Below are 23,016 nucleotides of genomic sequence, written 5' to 3' on the forward strand. Positions count from 1 at the left end.
CTCACATCTGAGTATACCCTTCCACGCTTGTGGTGGACAAAACGATTCAGAAAAGGGGGTGGTGATGGACAGAGTATCTGAATTAAGCAGAACACTCGTACCCAGTCAAGAGATCAGGGCTTGATCCATCACCGTTTTTTAGCTCACGGCACCATCCCAGCTCAGAACCTGGCTACATGCAAATTAGTCTGTCCCTGGCCCAGTGCATCATGGGAACAGGGCAGACCAAACTACCAAGCCAATTCTTTTACTGGAAAGGAAACAAGCTTCCGGGGACCGGTTTCTGACATTACAGCCGTCTTCGGCCCGGCTTGCTTGAATCCTGATGGTGCAGTGAGCAAGGGACTCACATCTGAGTATACCCTTCCACGCTTGTGGTGAACAAAACGATTCAGAAAAGGGGGTGGTGATGGACAGAGTATCTGAATTAAGCAGAACACTCGTACCCAGTCAAGAGATCAGGGCTTGATCCATCACCGTTTTTTAGCTCACTGCACCATCCCAGCTCAGAACCTGGCTACATGCAAATTAGTCTGTCCCTGGCCCAGTGCATCATGGGAACAGGGCAGACCAAACTACCAAGCCAATTCTTTTACTGGAAAGGAAACAAGCTTCCGGGGACCGGTTTCTGGCATTACAGCCGTCTTCGGCCCGGCTTGCTTGAATCCTGATGGTGCAGTGAGCAAGGGACTCATATCTGAGTATACCCTTCCACGCTTGTGGTGGACAAAACGATTCAGAAAAGGGGGTGGTGATGGACAGAGTATCTGAATTAAGCAGAACACTCGTACCCAGTCAAGAGATCAGGGCTTGATCCATTACCGTTTTCTAGCTCACTGCACCATCCCAGCTCAGAACCTGGCTACATGCAAATTAGTCTGTCCCTGGCCCAGTGCATCATGGGAACAGGGCACTCCATAAGCATGGAAGGGTATGCTCAGACATGAGTCCCTTGCTCACTGCACCATCAGGATTCAAGCAAGCCAGGCCGAAGACGGCTGTAATGCCAGAAACCGGTCCCCGGAAGCTTGTTTCCTTTCCAGTTAAAGAATTGGCTTGGTAGTTTGGTCTGTCCTGTTCCCATGATGCACTGGGCCAGACTAATTTGCATGTAGCCAGGTTCTGAGCTGGGATGGTGCAGTGAGCTAAAAAACGGTGATGGATCAAGCCCTGATCTGTTGACTGGGTACGAGTGTTCTGCTTAATTCAGATACTCTGTCCATCACCACCCCCTTTTCTGAATCGTTTTGTCCACCACAAGCGCGGAAGGGTAAACTCAGATGTGAATCCCTTGCTCACTGCACCATCAGGATTCAAGCAAGCCGGGCCGAAGACGGCTGTAATGCCAGAAACCAGTCCCCGGAAGCTTGTTTCCTTTCCAGTAAAAGAATTGGCTTGGTAGTTTGGTCTGCCCTGTTCCCATGATGCACTGGGCCAGGGACAGACTAATTTGCATGTAGCCAGGTTCTGAGCTGGGATGGTGCAGTGAGCTAAAAAACGGTGATGGATCAAGCCCTGATCTCTTGACTGGGTACGAGTGTTCTGCTTAATTCAGATACTCTGTCCATCACCACCCCCTTTTCTGAATCGTTTTGTCCACCACAAGCGTGGAAGGGTATACTCAGATGTGAGTCCCTTGCTCACTGCACCATCAGGATTCAAGCAAGCCGGGCCGAAGACGGCTGTAATGTCAGAAACCGGTCCCCGGAAGCTTGTTACCTTTCCAGTAAAAGAATTGGCTTGGTAGTTTGGTCTGCCCTGTTCCCATGATGCACTGGGCCAGGGACAGACTAATTTGCATGTAGCCAGGTTCTGAGCTGGGATGGTGCAGTGAGCTAAAAAACGGTGATGGATCAAGCCCTGATCTGTTGACTGGGTACAAGTGTTCTGCTTAATTCAGATACTCTGTCCATCACCACCCCCTTTTCTGAATCGTTTTGTCCACCATAAGCGTGGAAGGGTATGCTCAGACATGAGTCCCTTGCTCACTGCACCATCAGGATTCAAGCAAGCCGGGCCGAAGACGGCTGTAATGCCAGAAACCGGTCCCCGGAAGCTTGTTTCCTTTCCAGTTAAAGAATTGGCTTGGTAGTTTGGTCTGCCCTGTTCCCATGATGCACTGGGCCAGGGACAGACTAATTTGCATGTAGCCAGGTTCTGAGCTGGGATGGTGCAGTGAGCTAAAAAACGGTGATGGATCAAGCCCTGATCTCTTGACTGGGTACGAGTGTTCTGCTTAATTCAGATACTCTGTCCATCACCACCCCCTTTTCTGAATCGTTTTGTCCACCATAAGCGTGGAAGGGTATGCTCAGACATGAGTCCCTTGCTCACTGCACCATCAGGATTCAAGCAAGCCGGGCCGAAGACGGCTGTAATGCCAGAAACCGGTCCCCGGAAGCTTGTTTCCTTTCCAGTTAAAGAATTGGCTTGGTAGTTTGGTCTGCCCTGTTCCCATGATGCACTGGGCCAGGGACAGACTAATTTGCATGTAGCCAGGTTCTGAGCTGGGATGGTGCAGTGAGCTAAAAAACGGTGATGGATCAAGCCCTGATCTGTTGACTGGGTACGAGTGTTCTGCTTAATTCAGATACTCTGTCCATCACCACCCCCTTTTCTGAATCGTTTTGTCCACCATAAGCGTGGAAGGGTATGCTCAGACATGAGTCCCTTGCTCACTGCACCATCAGGATTCAAGCAAGCCGGGCCGAAGACGGCTATAATGCTAGAAACCGGTCCCCGGAAGCTTGTTTCCTTTCCAGTTAAAGAATTGGCTTGGTAGTTTGGTCTTTCCTGTTCCTATGATGCACTGGGCAAGGGACAGACTAATTTGCATGTAGCCAGGTTCTGAGCTGGGATGGTGCAGTGAGCTAAAAAACGGTGATGGATCAAGGCCTGATCGGTTGACTGGGTACGAGTGTTCTGCTTAATTCAGATACTCTGTCCATCATTACCCCCTTTTCTGAATAATTAAGCATACCAAGCATGTGTTCAGTCTCTTTTTGAAGGGATTCTGGTGTCAGTGCACTAAATCCACCCCATTACTTTTTTCCCCACTAGGCAACTTCAGGCAGAGCAAATACTTGTTCTAATACTATCAAGCTCCCAAATGTTTCCCATGCAGCAGACGATTTGTAGGGTTCCCTGACTGTGTTAGTATTAAGCACATACTATTGCATTCTATGTTATGTATGTGACTCAGTTGCTAATTTGAACAGGCATTAGCAAAACCAATAGGTGTAAACTTTAATAGCGGAGCTGTTGGTTATGACAATGCTGGTTTGGCATAGCATGTGTACCCAGGTCCACTTTTCTTGGAATTAATTTCCTATTTTAGGAAACATATTTTCAGGATGCCCACTTTTAAACACAATGCATGTACACGTACATCCGGCATCATCATGCATGCATGCACTTGCTTCCATCAACAAGCTTGCATGTGCATGCTTCATGATGAAGGCGTGGGCATTCTTCATGTCACAGCCACCATTTTTTAAATGTAATGTTCCAATCTTGGAGCAGTAATAATAAAATAAAATAAAATAATGAATTACATTTGTGCAAAAGCAAATTTCAATAAATTAATTGCCTGCTGTATACTGCACCTGCAGGACCCCCTCCAAAGATAAATAAAATAATACTAGTTAAAAAAGAAATTATGAGAAGGGGAGGGGAGGGGCAGGGCAATGGTCGTATGGATAGGGGCAAGTAAACCTCAAGATGCCAGAGCAAGGATAAGGGACAACAAAGGTGTTGGGGTGTCTAATTAACAAAATAAAAATAAAGAGGGAATAAAAAAGCAGGATGGGAAAGCTATAGATAAGTAGGGTGGAAGAGTGGACCAAGAAAAATCGTGAGAAAGGGCAAGGAGAACTTTGGGGGAAAGCAAGAAAACACAAGCACTCCCATTCAGTGCTTAATGAAAAAAAAGTGCCCAGAATGCAACTAGCATCAATAGTGAAAGGATAAAGGTCACCCAATCAAAACACTGAGACAGAAATGCTACTCGATAGGACACTCAAATAAAGGGAGGTAAGTCCTCATCAAATCAGGAGACATCTGAGATGGACAAGCTGACACAAAGCCTACTCTAGGTATACTGGAAACATCAAGTGTTGGTGCTGGAATGTCCGCTGCATAGTGTACAGTTGTGGTTTATGCATTGAACGTCTGACTGTTTGTTATCTGGAATCCTGATTTTTGGACCTAGCCTCACTTTAATTCAGTGTGTGTGCAGAGGCATAGGTCTGTCCCTGGGACTGCTGCCTCTATTGTTCACGGTGAGACCATTCTTTTGTCTTAATCACTCATCAGTGTTGCTGATGAAGGGTGCAGAAAGCTCACACCTTTGTGCCTCTGTTGTGGGTGCTCCAGGCTGGAGACTTGTCTCCTGTGGGGAGTATCACTGTGCACAAAAATTGTGTCTGGAGAGCAATTTGAAGAGGGCACTTAAAAGGAAGAGGCACCGGAAACCAGTTCTGAAAGTGCAGATAGTCGATCCACATCTCCTGCCTGCTTTGATAGTATAAAGGTAGGTCACTTGCTGTTCCATTTCCAAGTTTTAGCTGACCAAGGAAAGGACTGCTCCGTGGAGTATTGAGGACTGCCGTGCAGCCAGAACTGGTATCTGACTGCCTGCCAGCTTCTCGGCGGTGAGGGGGCATCACCTGGACTGCTGCGACAAAGTAGTTGTGTGTACCATGACCCGAGTTGATGTGCCAAAAGAATACTTTTGTAGTAAATGCAGCACTACACGTGGCCAACCACTGGCACTTCAACACCCTCAAACAGAAAATAATGGATGTAGGGACTTACTATAAAAGTGTAAGTTACTACAAATGTGCAGTTTGATAATACCAAAAAGTAGGACACTTACTCAATAGTGTAACTAATGTAGTGCTAAGCAACCTATTACAAAGTGCAGTTTGCCAATCAACCTATTGTGTTACATAAACTTACGTAACAAGACATAACTTATGATGGAACCGATTGCTGTACTTTTAAAACACAGCTGTATGTTGTGTGCTTTTAGAACTCTGATGGATCCTTTTTCTGAACAGGACCAAGTGTAGGAAAGTGGCAGGAAGTCACATTTTGCAGGGGCTACTTCAACGGCAACCTTGGTATTGGTGTGATTTGCGTCCTCTATGGGAAAATAACCTGGAGGTTAGCTACTGAATGACTTGTGGGCCCGTTTACCAAATTAATGCATTACTGGTTTCCTTTAAGCATGGAAACTGTCTAGCAGGACAATTTATGTGAACTCCTGCCAAGACTAAACATACTTTGGGTAGCCCCGATCCAGACCCTCGCCCATGACATTTGACTGACTCTGTTTTCTTATTTTTCTCACATACTGTTTGGGTTATTTTCTCTACTTATCTAAATTTCTCATTTGACTCTTGAAAAAGATATGCAGTAAAGTGATTACATAATGCAAATTATTATTACATGTTTAAGTGTCAATACACAAAAGGCACTCCATGCAATATTTTCCACTTACGAACACAATAGCAATTTCCGGTTCTGAGCTCTGAGTTTTGAATTTCACCAAGCTACTTTTAAATTTGGGGAGAACAATAATGTGAAAGAATAGTGGGAGTTGTATTGTCAGAAGGTTAACTTTAGGGACAAATCCATTGTGACTGGTTGGGATTTTTATTTTCTGTCTACCACTGAAAACATTAAAAATGCCACATGTAAGAAGGCAAGCGCAGAGGTTTGTCTTTTAACTAATCAACATAAATCATTTTATTTCATTAACATAATTTGTAATAATATGTAAAATAGGTTCCATAAAACTCTTTATCCCCATAATTATTTTTTCTAACAGACAGCTTTGCAATAAAAATTAACCAATCACACAACCAAAAATACTTCTGCTAGATCAAATCCCACACACCCATCCAAAAAATATAATGTACCAAAGGTTATAGCACTTCTGAACACTAATTCCTTGATATTCTCACTTGTTGCGTCTACAGTGGTTTGAAGGATGGGTTTGGAAATAAAAAGAACAAAGACGAGTGGGCATGTGCCCTAGGAATGGTCAGCTATGTTTGACTGCATCTACGGCCCTTGAAAAGAGAGAAACCTTTATTGACTTTAATGCATGTGACCTCAATCGAGAATGCATTAACACCCTCTGCAGCAGTTTTTTTAACTATTCGACAGAGGCTGCAGTGTTCGACCTTCAATCATAAATGTGAGTTGCTGGTGAATCAAACATACTGCCGGAACATTTGCGCTTGATCTCCTAGTTGTGTCTGCATGGCGATTATGATGGCCACTGGAACGTGACCAATGCTGAAAATCTAGGTTTTATAAAGCCAGTGAAGTGAATGGCACAAACATTTTTTTTCCACTTTGTTTCTAAATCCACACAGCATTAACTTTGCAAATATGAATTTTTCACATTATTATTATCATTGTGATTATGGGAGATTTCTGCTCCTCCCCATTTTTATGATCGTCACTACACGCCATCTGTGTATGCTTCTCTTTCGCGCCCCTTCTGCTACTCCTCCTGACACCCAACTCATGGCCAGAGTTCAGTCCGGCCACCATTCTCTGCTCCTTGCATTCTTCAGTCTCAGTCACAGTGAAAGTGACCTCTTACTGTGTTCATCTGCAGATTCACTGGCGCATTTCCTTCAGATCTATGCCCTGTCCACAGTCACTCTCCTTATATCTTTTTTTGCTTCTCCCTTCTGGTTCACCCGGTGACACCGGAACTCTCTTTCCTCTTCACACAAGTTTCTGTTCTTCATTCGTTCCCTTTTGTACCAATTTGCTACTCTTCAATCAGACTTTTTTTCCTGCAAGCTCAAAAGTCTTTTTTCAGGCAACTCTTTTTTAAAATATGCTATCATAATCTATTCAAACAGAAAAGTGTTAGAATATGATGTTTTGTAGGAGATCTTTGTATCCATTACAACTTGAGTAGGCATAGAAAGGGCTGGTCCACCGCTGTAAAAAGATCAGCGGTACTGAAAATGCCTGATAAAAACCTTTCTTAACAATCATCTTTGTCCAAAAACTGTACTTCTCCTTAAGCAGCAAACTGTAAACAGTGGTATACCACTACATGACGCTTTGAACTTTTCTGAGGTAGGGGCAGACTCCCTGTAAAGATCACTGCAGACTGGGAACTGGAAGGTGGCAAAGACAGCTACTCCAAGCAGTGGCAAGGTGCATGGTGGACTGCCGTGGTGATTGAAATATGACTAGTTCTTTGTGCACACATCAACAAGTCTTAGAATGTCTTGGCATACGCAGGCACACCTCACCTCTCAGTGGGGTCAAAATGTTGTCTGTGTTGCAATTTATAGCAACCTTGTCACAGATCCAGTCAAACAGAAGAAGGTAATACAATACAGGAAAAATGATAAAAGATCGATAGATGAATGTTAATAGCCGATCATGCACTTCCCCAATTAGTCATTGGAGGCACTGTGATGGCTAATTACCACAAAGTCCTCCTTTGTGTATTCTTCCATTTGGAGAATATAATCACCAACAGGCATTGTCATGGTTGATGCATCTTGTTCACTTTTTGTTTCTGGGGAAAAATGTGCACTCTCATAACTATCATTAAATGGCGGATTTATAGAACCTTCAGGTGGAATGTAGGTCATCCTGGGTGGTTCTCTGACTTCTCCAAGGTTCTCGGAAGGCTTTTCAGTAGCTGTCCTGTCAATGCCTGGTATTTCTGTCGATGCACGGTGGACGTCTTTGGGGTGCACAGCCATTTTTAAAATATGATCACATTTAGAAACATTGCTCTGACCGGGATAGTCAAAATTTGCATCTGAGTTATTTATCATGGCTTGTTTTGCCTTTTTGGTATTTCTCCGAGGACTGTTTTTGAGAATTTCAGACTCATTACTTGTCGATTCCTCCACAGGATATTGCAAATTTCCCTCCACATGTTCATTAATGTTTAACTTGCTTATTAATGAGGCCAGTTCATGATCGTCTTTATTGGATACATTTGGTTGAGCAACATGGCTAATGGTGGGCGACAAAGTATTTTCTTTATTTACAACATCGGTTTCAGCATCAAGTGTTTTAAACAATGGGCTTCTAGTAATGAAGGTTGAGCCACCTTCAACATCAAATTTTTCTGAAACAGCTTTAGGTTCATCTGATCTGGCATCAACTTTAGCGTCAGTACAAAAGGCAAAAGTCTGATGCCCATTTTCAGACAATGTTAGCGGATTAGGGTCAGCAGTGGACGCCTCCTCTGGCACGGTTGCACCAAGGCCTGGTCCACTTTTACTTTCTTTGAGTTTTTTGTACTTTTGATGGCAATTGTCTTGAAAAAGAGGTTTTCGGCCGATGTTAATATCACTGTATTGCGTTAAGAACTCCTCACTCTCTGAACGGGTAGAATGGAAACATTCAGCCGCAAGGCTTTTGGAGGCCGGCGATTCGTCTGTATTATGGCCAGTGGAGCCTACACCAAAGTTCTTGGAAGCGGAGTTGGAAATGTGTGTTACTTCCTTGTTTCTCATATCTGCTGATGAATCTGATTGGACTGTTCCTATACTGTCCCTGATGTACTGAGCGGATTTTGAATCAGACATTATTCTGCTGTTCGTCTTTGTTATATCAACAGATTCAGAAAGGTCCTTAACGTTGATGTCCATATTTCTATCTTCCTTTGATTTGAAGTCACTATGTCTTTCAATCCCTATCTTTATGCTCTCATCAGATTTAGAAGCGTCATGTACTTTGCGGTCTACTTCCATGTTTTCATTTGATCTAGAAGTGTTCAATCCTTTGTTGTCCGCCCATTTGTTTTCTGTTGATTCAGAAGGGCTAATTTCCTTACAGCCCATCTTATTGGTGGGTGTAGTAGCATCCATTCCACTGTTGTCCATTGTTGTTTTTTCTTCTGTTTTGGGAGACTTCAACTGTTTACTGCTAATCTTTATATCTTCTGTCAACGTAGAAGAGCATAGACCTTGCCTGTTCTTCATATGACACTGTAATTCTGAACAGTGTGTCAATTTATTGCTCCTCCTCCTTTCAGCTGAGTCTGAAATGTGCAACCCTATGCCTCTACCACTACAGTCTGCGGATTGTTTGGTGTTGTATGCGTCCTTGCTATCTACCACTAAACCTCCAGTTGTTTCTGACTGATACATTTTTGTGGTGCTTGTCGAAGTAACCTTGCCAGCTTCAAAATGGCCTCCCACTTTGCTGCCTCTTGCTTCAGGTGCCAGGCCGTCTTTGTTTAATAATCTCTGCTTGGATATTGGACACGTATTTGCCTTTTTTATGTTTGCATTAACCAAACTCGGATCATCATTTTTAAAGGCTGTTTGGTTCTCCTGTTTTTCAACCGCGTTCTTTCCAGAATCTGCTGCTCTTGTTCTCAGGAATTTTAAAAGGTTGCACGTTTTTCCTCCGTTTGACAATTCCACGATTAGTTCACATTCAATTCTTGCAAGAAATATTTTGAAAGCTATTTTTTGGCTCTTCTGTTCATCTATCTTTTCTGTGAGTATGAACTCAGTTGCTGTTAGTGTACTGTAGCCTAGCTTCTGTAAAATTCCTTTGACTACAGTTTCTGGAAGCACAGATCGAACATTGTAGACAAAACTGCCAGTAAATGTCTGAAAAATACAATAATAGAAACACGTTATGAATGCACAAAAGTAAATCATTTAGGTTTTCCTTTTTTTTCATAACAATATTTTGTTTGTTTTTGGAACGTCAGATTTTTTTTTACACAATTGACCATACAAAACAGATGCCCAACTGCCTGAGCCTTTAATTTAACATTACAAACATAACAGAAGCAACTTCCCCCAAACTGCAGCAAGAATCAACAATGTTTTCAGCCCCTCCAACCCTGGTTCCCAGCTCATGCTTTGTTACTATAAATCTGGATTACGTCTTCTAGAGCCGGGTTCTCCAATGTCGGTCCTGGAGGGCCTGATCCATGCCAGATTTTTTTAGATACCTACATTTATCTAAATGGGGATATGCTAAAAATCTGGCATGGATCGGCCAACCAGGACCGACTATGGAGAGAACTCTGCTCTAGAGAGTGATGAGGGTTTCAAACCCTTTGGAAAGTGATACCCCAGCAAAGACACCATTCAGCCCATATTTTGTTATTAGTTTTTAAGTGGGCAGCCCCTGGAATTATATAGAGGGATTTCCAGGCTCATGCAGGTGGTCTAGCTCAGATTTTCACTGTTCCAAAGACGGCGGATTGTTGTCTTTCCGGCCTTGGCTATGTCCCTCTTCGCTAACACGAGTCCCAGTCATAACAGTAAAGTGTGGTTTCTGTCAGCTAGGTTTTCTTGATCGAGAAAGTGCATCATGAAAATGATCACATAATTTTGGCTTAAGCTCATGCCTAGTCTGCACAGCATACATAATATGGAACAGCTTTTCGAGCCCACTTGTGTCCTATACCCTGTAGCAAACACCACTGATGTTGTTGGTAACGTAGTAGCTGATAAAATAAATTATGTCACTCATGCTGGAACATGAGGGAATGCATAGTGGCTGGGGGAGTCAGGTTATACAGCTATGCATAGCTCATAAATGTCATTGCTTTCTGGAAAATTATAAGTACAATGTTCTTTCAAGTAATATTTTTTCATGGCATCAGTAAGGCTTTTTATATTGTAGGCTGAAATGTAATCTTACAGTCTCTCAGACAAAGATTTCAGGAAACATCTTGCATTTTGCAATGATATACCCTGGCGAAACCATGCATTGCAAGTAGTCATAGTCAAATTTATTGTACAGTTAATTAAAACCTCAACAAACATCATCTAATCGGTAATTAAACAAAGCAGCAATTAAAACCAAGATACCCAATATAACAATAGGCAATATAAGATCAAATGCCATGCGCAAAGCAGCTTTTTTGATAAATGAGAAGCGTTTATGACAGTTGTTTTAGGGACAGAAAAAGCGCACTGTGCAAGAGGCAATAAAGGAGAATCCCAGGGTTGCTTCAGATGTCATCTCCCAGCATTCTCCAAAGTTCAGCAGTACAGTGAAAACAAAAGAAAAGGCGTTAGATTGTTTCAAAATCTGTCCCAGAGTGCTCGGCAATAGTTTGTTTTTAGAGTCTGCAAGCAAGCATGGAGAGTCCTAATGTGAGCAACACATATCAAGTATGAGGTGATATTAATTTATGACATTAGAGAAAGAGAGGTGCAGTACGCAAAGACCAGTGGAGAAATGTCCCACGGTTGCAAACGTAACAGGAATGACAAGAGCATTACAGTGTTCGTTTTTGACTCACAAAGAAGAAAAGTGCAATGTGCAATGAGCAGAAAAATAAATTGCCCAAGGTTGCCTCGACCCAGTCTCTGAGCACTCCATAAAGTGCTATGTGCAGAAAAAAAATGAAGAATCTCTGGTTGCTTCATGTGCACTCAGAGATGAAGGGTGCTGCCCTGAAACTGGTCCCAGGATGCTGGTTTCCGGTCCAGGGAGGACCTGGCATGGCAGTTCGGGCTGGACTGTTTCCATAAGGAACAGGGTAAAGACTGATGTACATATGCAGGGCTCGAAAAATCAAAAAAATGGTACTAGTCCTGCAGGACTAGTACCTTAAAAAATGTCCTCGACCTACTGCACCCTACTTGACCTCCGTCTGTGAAAGCGGAGCAAATGTGACAAGATAACAAGATTTAAAGGCATCTTTATTGCTTATTAACTTTGTGAGCAATAAAAAAGCCTTTAAATCTTGTTATCTTGTCACATTTGCTCCGTTTTCACAGACAGAGGACAAAAGTTGGTTTGTTTTCCTACTCGCCACAAAGGGCGAGTAGGACCTAAAAACAGCTCGACCATGTTAAATTTAGCTCGACTATGCGAGCGGTCCAGTGGAATTTGAGCCCTGATATGGCTAGGTCCAAACTGGGGAGGCATTTTGAGCAAATGAACAATGGATTAAACCCTGATCTTCATGACTGGGCGTGAAAGTTTGCATTGTTCTGCATTCTGGCCATCATTTGTTCCTTTCTCATTTTCTACTGCCATTTAAAAAAAACTCTCAGCAGAGAATTTTTAGAGAAATTCAAACGTGAATAAAATGCTATAATATGCTATTAAGGCAAATGAAAAGTCTCTGTTTTTTCACAGAATTCTAGCTGTCTCAGTCTTCTTCCCGTTGCCAGAATGGAAGTCTCCATGGGTACCTAGGTATGAGAGTTTCCTGTGGAAGCAATGTCTATTACAGCAATCCACAGGTTCTCTAAGATCCATTAATAAACAGATACATTCAAATTACAGCTGCAAATAGTATTACCGCCACTACATGCTGGGTTAGTTATGCCTTATTACTCAACGTCAAATTCATCTAGATCAGCTTTTCAACTTCAGCTTTTCCATTGGTTTTCCTTTTTGCACCACGCACTGCTATTTCCCATCGACTGTCCTGCTCCCCATAACAAACAGGGGATATCCCTTGGACATCTTGTGCAAACCTTACCAAGAAGTCCAATTGTTGAAGGTGAACTGGTCAACATTGGTACCTTCCTCCCACTAGAGAACTACTACAGGAGATTCAGAATTGATGGTAATGCAGATTACAGTTGTGGTAACTAAATCAGTAAATAAAAGGAAGCTGGACAACAGCTACACTCCCCAAATTAGGAATATTAGATTCACAGTTGTAAGTGTCTATGACCTCAATGTTGATGATGCCTCTTGGAGTCGGTGAAGTGACAGCACCTTGTTATTTTGGGAGCGACTGGAAAGTGGCAATTGAAAAGATGAACTGGTCTCAATGGATATTTTTGCATTCATTAGCCAAGATTAAGGAGTCAGTATATAGCCTGATTCCTAATTTGAATTCATCAGGCCCATTTGGAAAAGTGACTTCTGCTCGACAGGGCTACAGTTTTTTTTTTAAAGAAAATAGCATTATGCCAGTATATTTAATGTTTGGAACACATATGAGGAGTGTTACCTCTGAATATTCTATTCACACTTCTACAAAGCATACACTGGAATTGTGCTGCTTTGAAACAATGTAACAGAATCACAAACAGAATGTTTAAATTAAACAAACATGTTAAAGAAACATCCACTCAATCAATCAATCAGGGGAATTGTAAGCGCGCTACTCACCAGTGAGGGTCTTAAGGCGCTGGGGGTGAGGTGGGGTGGGGGTGGGGTGGGGTGGGGTTGGGGTATTCTCACGGAATTGCTAAAGAGGTTACAGAATGAATAACAACACAACTCTATAATCATAAAATAAAGGATAATACTTCTCATAAATAAGAAATTTAGAGAATTTAAGGGTAAACTTGGAAGTGTACTAGCATGGCAGGTAGCCTGAAAGAAAAATAAGCACAAGACCAAATATATGAGAAGTCAAGGTAATAAATACACTACTGCTAACTTATTTCAGTATGCTTCTGCCACTATTTGAGACACTGTATGACACCACACAAAATTTCATTTGATCAGAATATACTTCTTGTTTGGATCTGTTGACTGTAACAAAACTATCAGTCAACAGTTAGGCAATGTTGAAGTCAGAAATAGCGATAGAAAAAGTGGCAAAGATAGCCATAAACTTGGAAAAAATAGTTAGGCTGCCAGTCTTGGGTCTACCAATGCAAGGGATGAAATTAAAGAAGCTTTTTTGATTGTTTGTCGTGAGGTGTAGCAGTTAGGTCAGATTCCAGCTTCCAGAGGACGACAAATGCAATTGTTAGTAACTTTGTTATGGATCCTTTTAATTGCTCCCTACGCAAGCCTATATACTTATTAAATTATGATAGCAAGGTACATGTTGATCAACAGAAATTTATAAAAATCCCTTTTTATTAGGTGCAATATTGATGAATGTTTATAGTCTTATAGAACACCTCAGTGTCCTATACTGGCTATTAAAGTTCCGCTCCAGCGTTAAAGGCCTAAACTGAAGGCTTAATAACAATGGCAATTCTAACCAAATTGCTGTTATTATTCCAGAAGCTGCCCATGTATGCACAAGAAAGTTTTTCAAACAGTTTAGATCTGAGATTGACTTCGTAATAAAGCGGAATAACACTTCAAGAATCTCTAGGGATACCTAGAATACAGCAATAAATCAGGCAGGGCTAACACGCTCCAATAGGAAAGGTTTTCAAGTGGCATGTCTTAATGACTTGAGCTGCAGTAACTCCTTCAAACGCTGCCACTTTTCATGTAAAATTGGTTGCAGGTATGAGAGTTGCTGCTCTTCCCAGGACCTGCAGCAGGCGTTTTTGAGCCATTGAGCGGTTTCTGCACCCTGATATACCAATATGGGGTGAGCACCTGTCATGGCGCTTGTGGCGGTAAAAGTTTATGCACTCTGCCTCGTTGCCTCAGCTTACAAAAGAGTAACAAGTAGGGCTTCAGTCATCATTTTGGAAAAAACAAACCATAGAAGTCCATGCCTAAAAATGTGAACCTCTTACCAGTTTTTTTTAAATCTAAAGACTCACATACTTAAATGCCTGCTAAAAAATGTCTTCCAAGGCAAATATAAAATAGATCCATACTCGTGTGAGTTTAAGTGGAAATCTCCTAATTTTTAAAACTTTAAAACAAACTTGAGAACAACCGCAAGCCAGACCATCAATTAGAAGGCCCAGTTTTAGTCCAGTGGAAAATGTGAGGGATGAGCGATGCCATTACGTGGACCTTATTGATGTCAATTAATTTGTATGTGGATAAGTAACATGCTGATTCCCTGTGGTGACCTGATACTTGACAGTTGATTATAAACTGCTTACAAACGAATACCAACAAATTATTATAAGAAAAGAATCGTGAAAAACAAGAAATGAAAAGTAAGTAAGGAGTACCCTGCCACACAAGCTTGCTCTAAACACAGGACATTTTCAAGGGCAGTACCTTTCAAAAAATAATTCTAATCACCCTATTGAGGTCAAGAACAATTACATCCTCTACCTATAGAAGTGTAATGCCACTATGAGTCCCAAAACACATTATGATAAATGGAAATAGCCCTACTATATACTAAGACAAGAGATATCTTTTTGGTGTCTTGGAACCTGTGCTCTTCCCTGGCATCTCTATCAAGCTCTTCAGAGGAGCAGCTTGAGCACACGACCACCCACGCTGGAAGAGAACCTACACTTAGCATTATATTTAGAAATAAGATAAATTAAACAGAGATTCATATTGCAACTGACTTGCATGCTACATAAGTGATACACGTTTATCATGTTATTAGAACGCGTCAGTTGTAATAGAACCTTAACACCTCATTTCCCAACATGTTTTTTGCAAAGCATAGGCGATGATACACTAGAATGCCTGGATTGCAGGAAGTGACATCAAAAACCCCTTGTTTCTCGCCCCGCTGCTAAAATCAAAAGTTTAAGGCAGGCTGCCACCTTTACTTTCACACCAGCCTCTTATTTGCTGAGAGGTTATAGGAAGAGCAAACAGTGGAAAATACAGGAGATATAAAGGACCCCTACAACCCTGTTTATTTTCTGGCCCTGTCGCTGCTTTCATGACCTGAAAATCTAGGAGCAGCAAAGGCAGTGCAAATGGTACCAAGAACTGAGGCAGGGATAGGTCGGTGCTCATTTTGTGTGGGTGCAGGGCACCTGCGACTCATTTTTCATTATCAGACTTTGAGCCTCATTTATATGTTAGTGGCATCTATATTCCATAGCAATGGCAGCAAAGTATACATACTGCAAACAAGAAGGTCCACCTACCCAATTCAGAGGCAAGCGGACCTTAGATTCAGCTACGCCACGGACAAACCTCTTTGAATGCCCAAAGGAGTAAGGGCCGCCGGAGAAATGGCTACATGTCCACCTGGCCAATCAGGATTGGTGAACATGAAGTAACTGTTTTTTTTTTACTGTGTCACCGCCAGAAAAATCTTGGTGGTGAGGAGAGAAAAAACAAATAATGTTCCCCCAGTCATTAGAGAGGCCTACCATGGGAAAGGCATTGCTTTTTTTTTCTTCAAAAAGAACATTCCATTTTGGGATTTTCTTTCACAAAATAAAAATAGAATACTCTTTCCTGTAGGGTGGCATCATGGTGACACAGCCCTGCACCAAATAGCAAACTGAACCAGCAGTAACCACTGTGAAGGCAGTTCCTGCCAATGCTTTAGAATTGACCACCGGATTAGCAATCATTTATATATTCAGTGGTCGGGACCTCCACCAGGGCGACGGAGGTATTTAACACCTTCAGCGCGGCGCAGATTCCTGCGCTGTGCTGAACGTTCTAATGAGCCAACGGGCTCATGACGGAACGGTTCCGTCATGAGCACAGGCCAACCGACGCTCATGACGGAACCGTTCCGTCAATAGCATCGAAGGGGTTAAAAAGAAATCTGTCCCTTTGGCCCAAAGCAAGAAGAGTGCGAAAGGCAGAAAACCGCTAGAGGAGGCGCACTAAATAGAAAAGAAACAGTTACAAAAGAAAACAGTAGGGATAAAAAGCAGGGCACAAGTCCTAAAAAAAGAAGGGGGGGGGGACGCTCTGTTAGGTGGTGTAACCAGAAGTGACATCACAAAATGTGCCTTGCACCATTACTCATTGCCTCCCCTCGCTCACCCCTTAGATGCAATTGCATCAGAGAAGCCAGCGCGTGAGCTCCGATCTCCTCCCAGAGAGGCCAAAGAGTGAATGTGTGGTTTAATTTGCTCCAGTTATCGAACTCTCAAGTTTTCCCCTGTCATGTGGGCGATGTCAGCCAGTCTTGGTTTTCTTGATTCGCAAACTTGACTCGAAAACTACAAAAGCCACCTCCACCGGCTTTGCATAGGGAGATCACTGCGTCCCCCCTCCGCTAACTGTTGTCATTACAAACAGGGGCCTAGCACAGGCCCCTGCAGACCCGGGGCGCGCAGGAAGCGAAGGAGGCACCCTTCAGAAGGGCCCCCCTCAGCCCAAGACCCATGAATGCACGGATCTTGCGAGTCACTGGGTAAAGGGAAATCGAAGGGGCGGCCGTGCGGGCAAAAAATGCCATAATTGAAAGTCCAGCTTTTGGGCAGGGGGGACAGCATCCACCCGGTAAAATAAGTGGGGGGACGCTGTCCACCCAACTCGAGCCCTGATAAAAAGGAACCTGCAAGAGTGAGATAAAGAGACAGAAGAGTTGGGTGGTGAAAGAAAGAGGCACAAGGTGGAATTGAGACTAGGCAGCCTGGGTATTCTGCAACCTACTAGGAAAAGTTTGATGCCTTGCACTATAATTGATCTTTTTTCTATATATATTACAACTGAGCCAGGGTTCCTCATGGCTACACATCATGACATTCATGCTGATAAGTACAACCGAACATTTACACGGCACTGGGAGAGAGGGTCAAATATGTGAAAAATAATCTCTTAAAATACATATTGAAAGCACAAGACAGACCTAGAAGAGACCAACAAATGTAAGAGTTTACAAAATCACTGTCCTTACATTAACATGGACTGAAAATAGTTCAATTTAAAAAAACACACAAACTGCAACATATGGCATGTCCTACCTTCAGCGACCTTATTTCTTTTCTCCAGGGAGAAAGGAACAAGTTGACAGATACAAGCTCCAGAAATTCAAAAGCCCGTATCACATTTTTCAAACTGTCCCCTTCTTGGTCGTTACGCTTCTGTAAATAGGTCGCAATAATACTATACAGGCTGTCCCCGCCGAAGTCCTCAGAGAGGCAGGAAGCAGGCAGTAAGATGTGTTTAGCTCTCTCCTTCGTGGCTTCCTCGTTGCACGGGGACAGTTTTCCTTGAAGCCACCTTTCTTCATAGTACGCGATGTAGTCCAGGAATAGGTTTTCGTCTGCTTCAGTGTTTAGCTCTTTCATTTTTACGGATCGGTGCTTTATGAAACGTAAGCTGTTTTCCTTTACTCGCAGCAAAACTCTAAACAAGGAAGTTGCATGTTTATAACTCACTTCTTCCAAGTTTACAAATGCGACATGGTCATTGGCTAGCTGACAGCCGTGCTCACGAGCCGATAGCAACGTTCTGCTGTCAATCCGTTTTTAAGGCGTGTCCTCTCCAGATAAGGAAGCCACAAAGCAAAAGTGAAACTTTGAAGGAAGTGTTCTCGACCACAGCCAATGCTGAAAGGCAATACTGCGTGTTTAGTTAGTATTTTGTCTGTTAAAATAAACGGGGGTAACCCCCAACTAAATTCAATGTAAATGTGCAGGTGTGCAGCAGAAGTAGGGTTCTCTCCTGACTGTGTGTTTTTTTTTGTTTTGTTCCAGACTGGCCTGTAATTTTAACTTCGGCCGGTAAAAGCATTAGGAAAAGCACTGAAATTCGTTATTTTTACCCACATGAAGCCTAAGCCTACAACATTACCATGTGAAAAAAAAAATAGTTATAACCATCTGAGAACTCTCTAAATTGCTTCAGAGTTGACTAGTTATGTTACAGAAGAATTCTGACAATTGTACACAAATTCGGTTCACCTACCAGCTCTTGGATGTTGCAGAATAGCACAACTTTATTAAATTGATGGTATGTTTTTTGGAAGTAAGTTGGCAGCCCTAAGAGGAAGGCAGAGTATTGGATTTTGTATTGTATTATATTAAAAAACAGCAGTAGCATCCACCTCAGCTCTGGAGCACACAAATTAATATGCCACACAGGAGCTCTGTAATATACGTCTTTATTCTTCAGCATGCAAATGTTAACTGAACGCACGCGTCCATGACTTTATTGACCAAACCCAGACACCCCCCACATATCTCCTAACTGATTAAATAACTTTGTAAGGAGTTTTCCTAGGACCACAAGGGTAACCTACTGCCAGTGGCGTCTCTAGGGTTGGTGTCACCCAGTGCGGGTAACTCATGGTGTCACCCCCTCATAACTTACATCATGAATCCATGATACCCCCCAGATACCCTTACACAGCTTTACACAGGGACTAAAATGCACATGGCACCCGCGTGTCATGTGCAGCTACACACATGTCCTGGACAGTACAGGACACACACACTACGCATGGCACCAGTCTACCCTTGCCCAGTTAGACACAGGTTTACTGGCAGCACAAGAACCCTACTTGCCCGTTCATGGCTACACTGTTTCCGGGCATAGCATGTTACGTCTGCACGGACTCAGAAAGATGCGCACAGTAACATATGGAAACATGACACCCACGTGCAACTCATAGTCAGTGGGCAGTACGTTACACTTGCACACAATAGCGCAACTACAGATCAAAGCAGTTTACTGGGTATATCGCACGCTCAAGGAGCACAGGTTGTAATCGTCAAAGGGCATACTTTCAAACACAGCGAAGGGAAGAATGGGGGTGCCACTTACCAGCTGCAGAGGAAGACAAGCGTGCACCTGGGGCTGCAAACCCCTGGTTCACTTCCACGGGTCGGTTAGCCAGAGTTCAGCCTGCAGGGACTTCTTTTTCCTTTGGTTTTCCTGAAATGATTCCTCTTGCCCGCATCGCAGGAATCTCAGGGGCAGAATCCATCCTCCCCTTTCTTGGTGTTGGGTCAGGTAAGATTTTTGAGGCCTTGGAGTGTTTAGCACGCCACTTTTCTCTTGTAACACAGTTTGCTACCTCTCACATTTTGTTTGCTTTAGATACTTGCACAAGTGCCACCATTGCCTATGTAACTTTTGTTCTTGTGCTTGAGTGTCTGCCATATTATGCAGTATTATACCTCTAATTGTACTGTTTTCTCTTGTAACCTGCACACGTCACTTTTTCCTCCTGTATTGCACCGTTTGCTACCAACCTCATGTATTTTGTTTGCTCACAATTGTCACTTTTGCCAGAAGTAACTTAACGTTTGCTTTTGTAATTTGTTCACTTGTTATTTTCTAATCATCATGTATCATTAGAGTTCCTATTGTGAAGCGCTTTGACGCCTCTTCGGGTAAAGTCTGCGCTATATAAAAAGAAATAAATAAACTTTTTGGTGCTCGAGGATCGGCTACTGCAGGAAGGGTTGGCGGAGGGGCCCTCTGAATGTCCCCCCTGGAGCGTTAGGAGAGGCAGGAGAAAGCCATCAATCACTGTGGAGACAGGCATGGGCAGCGCTGCCTCAGCTTCAGCATTCCGCCTCCCAGAATAATATGCTGCTCTGTGCTCCCCTCCGATTGCCAAGGGCAGGGAAAGTGAGAGCACAGGCGTTATGTCCCGCGGGGCGGCTGCAGTGTAGAGGGTACCGGAGGGTGTGTAGTGAGCGCCGTATAGTGCAGACAGCACTGTTTGGTGTAGAAACAACCACGGGGTGATGCCTTTTGCATTGTGCGGATGGGAGGCGCGCAATGGGCACTGGACATAGAGTCAGTACATAGTAAGCGCTGCGATGCCCTGTCAAGGTAGTAAGCGCTATATAAATGCAATTACAATTGCAGAGCAGCCAGAGACCTACGTGCAGTGCGGCCAGCGCTTGATATTGCAGGAGGGTGGCATGCCGTGAGAGCGGAGTACAGAGCCTGGCACCGCCGTGCAAGGGGGCGCTGAAGGAGGGTGTGCAGCAGATGCACCGGTGGGCACGGGGGCACGAGAGGTGTCCTCCTGCAGGGGATGCTGGAGAACGTGTGAGTGACTGTGGTAGTGATATCCAGTGGGGTGGGACGCAAAGTAATGCATTGTGTTTTAATGTTGCCACCCATGTGACCTCTCAGCCACCTCGAAGCCCACCGATGCGCTAGAATTGCACGAGCATAGAAGAAATGCAACAGTTGAGGGCCAGGGCAAAGGGTGTTCTCGGTGGTACGCATCCTGAAGTGCAGAAGAGGTAGGTTTGAGGCAGGAAAATGAGGGAGTTTCGAGAAGTGAATGGGGTGAGGCAACGAGGAGGCAGGGTGTTGTGCATGACTCGGGATCCAAGGTGAGATGGCGGAGGCACGTGGAGGGCAGGATCAGGTAACAGGAGCCCTCGTTGCCTGGCACGATGAGCCAGGACTCGGCCGGGCTTCTGGAGAGCATTCGCAGCCAGCCCGCGCTGTTATTTGTAAAGAAGCTTTTTAAAACGTCAGGTCCGGGAGCCACGTCACGACGTGAGTGACGTTTCGAACGTCATTGATGTCCGGATGCTGAAAAGTCATAGCCTAATAATTGGGACAATCATTTTGGCCGGCGGTTGGGTAAGGTTCGACAGACAGAAATATTATTTTGCATTTTGGTGTCACGGACACGGACTCCGTGAAACCAAAATGCAAAATAATATTACTGTCTGTCGAACCATACCCGGCCGCCGGCCAAGATTATTGTTGACACGGACCATGGTGTCACCCCTTTTGATGGTGACACCCGGTGCGGTCCGCACCCCCCGCACCCCCCTAGTGACGCCACTGCCTACTGCACATGATCACATGCCACTACAACAGTAGCATACAATAGCAGCAGCATATATGGGAGTAGATCCAATTCAGGCACAAGACTCCATTTTTTTATTTATTTCAGTAATTTTTTATTGAAAATAAAGAGCATATTTACATGGTACTGGGTGGAACACATGGGGAAAAAGAAAGAAAGAAAAAAGCGCGGGGGGGTTGTCAAGCATTGTCTACATTGGCTTAAATTAGTTTGGATCTTGACAGTCCATTCTTCAGATTGTTTCATCTTCTTCTCTCCGTTCTTGCTCGTTCCAGTTTCCCCCGTGTCCCTTTGCATCCAGTTTGGTTATCTTTCCGCCCCCCTGGTCATGAGAGGAGATAGAAGATCAAAAGAAGAAAGTGTCTGAGTAGAGAGAGACGTAGGCGCATTATGTTGTTGGGTAGGGTGCATGTGTACGTTTTGTAGTATTGTCTGGTCTGGGTGTTTAGGGTGGCTTGTGGGAGGACAAGTAGTTGTCTAGTGACCGCCATATCTCGCTCTTTTTCCCTGAGTCCCTTTGGTTGTTGGACGTTATGGTGTCGGCTCCCCTTAGGAAAATGACCCAGTTGAGCCAGGCTTTAAAGGTGGCCTTTGCTGTGTCCTTCCAGTTATTCAACACCGTTTTGACCGCTGCTGTGAGCAGGAGGTCAATCAGGTCTCGGTCACTTGCGGCTGTTATGGAGGGGTCAGTGTACCCCAGAATTAGGTGGTGGAAGTCCATTGTTAGTGTGGCCCCTGTCACGTCATTGATTAGAGTGATTATGGAGTGCCAGAACTTCTTTGTTTTGGTGCAGTGGAAGAGGAGGTGTGCTAGGTCCCCCTGAAGCCCAAAAATGATTTATTTTACCTGTCTCCTGACTAAAATTGCCTTTTCTTCAATCGAAGTCAATGGTAAAAAATAATTCTCCCAGTTTTTTTTTCAAGTTCTCTCATTTTCTTTTCCTGAAATGTTGGCATCAATACAGCAGATTTCGGGGCACCCATGCACATATATATGCAGGTAGAACCTCACATTTACAGAAACCCATACACACAAGCACACATACAGACACATTTGCACACAGATTAACAGACAAACAGCCACACAAAGCAACGGATATGTGGGCACATGTACACATGCACATATGCCAACCGGCTTCCATAGGTATGATGGGACCTATATTAACAAAAGCTAGTGGAGGCTGGGCAACTTTGAAAGTTGTGGGGCATAAATCTGTGACCCAAGTTACACTGTGGAATCTTCTGAAGGCAACCCTTTGAAAGGAGTTTTGAAGAGTTATACATTGTTTTTCCTTAAGGAAGGGAGCATTATACAACCAGTGCCTGCTTTGGCTTTTACGCTGGTCCTAAGCCCATTGCAGCTACTCAGTAGAAGTGGGCGTAACTCGCAGAGTTTTAATCCTCTGAATTCTGCTGAGTTACCTAAAAACTTGGCACGATTTTGAGGCGTTAGGCAGAATATGTGTTTTCAAAAGGAGGGAAGAGGTCTAAGGCGAGTTAACCACTCATAAGAAGGAGTGGTAGGTCCAGCCAGGTTTTCGCCCAAAGTGACATAAACAAATAGAAGTACCAGGCTGTTCCTAATGGAGGGTTGGTGTTAGTTAAGTACGTGAGTAGTGGAACTGGTGCAGGGGGCACAATGGAGGCCTACGCATGGGTATCCAATATGTTGGATATAAAGGCCTCACACA

General features: G+C 43.7%; 1 protein-coding gene across 1 annotated transcript; it reads right to left on the minus strand.

The window, feature by feature from the left end:
- Window positions 1-5,730: 5,730 nt before the first annotated feature.
- LOC147659128 (uncharacterized) lies at window positions 5,731-17,916 on the minus strand. Its single transcript, XM_086951951.1, has 2 exons — window positions 17,499-17,916; window positions 5,731-9,623 (listed from the first exon to the last, which is right to left on the minus strand). Exons 1-2 carry the CDS (start codon window positions 17,823-17,825, stop codon window positions 7,437-7,439), a joined length of 2,514 nt encoding a protein of 837 aa, XP_086808077.1. The 5' UTR covers window positions 17,826-17,916; the 3' UTR covers window positions 5,731-7,436.
- Window positions 17,917-23,016: the final 5,100 nt, after the last annotated feature.

Source organism: Lissotriton vulgaris, unplaced genomic scaffold (assembly GCF_964263255.1).
Source record: "Lissotriton vulgaris unplaced genomic scaffold, aLisVul1.2 SCAFFOLD_5094, whole genome shotgun sequence".
Taxonomy (NCBI): Eukaryota; Metazoa; Chordata; class Amphibia; order Caudata; family Salamandridae; genus Lissotriton; species Lissotriton vulgaris.

What these genes read in the sequence shown, in the direction of transcription:
- LOC147659128 (XM_086951951.1), bottom strand. Translation starts at nt 17,825, where the DNA reads ATGAAAGAGCTAAACACTGAAGCAGACGAAAACCTATTCCTGGACTAC. An exon ending in AAGAAATAAGGTCGCTGAAG is followed by an intron (nt 9,624 to 17,498) that starts GTAGGACATGCC and finishes TGTATTTTTCAG; the next exon opens with ACATTTACTGGCAGTTTTGT.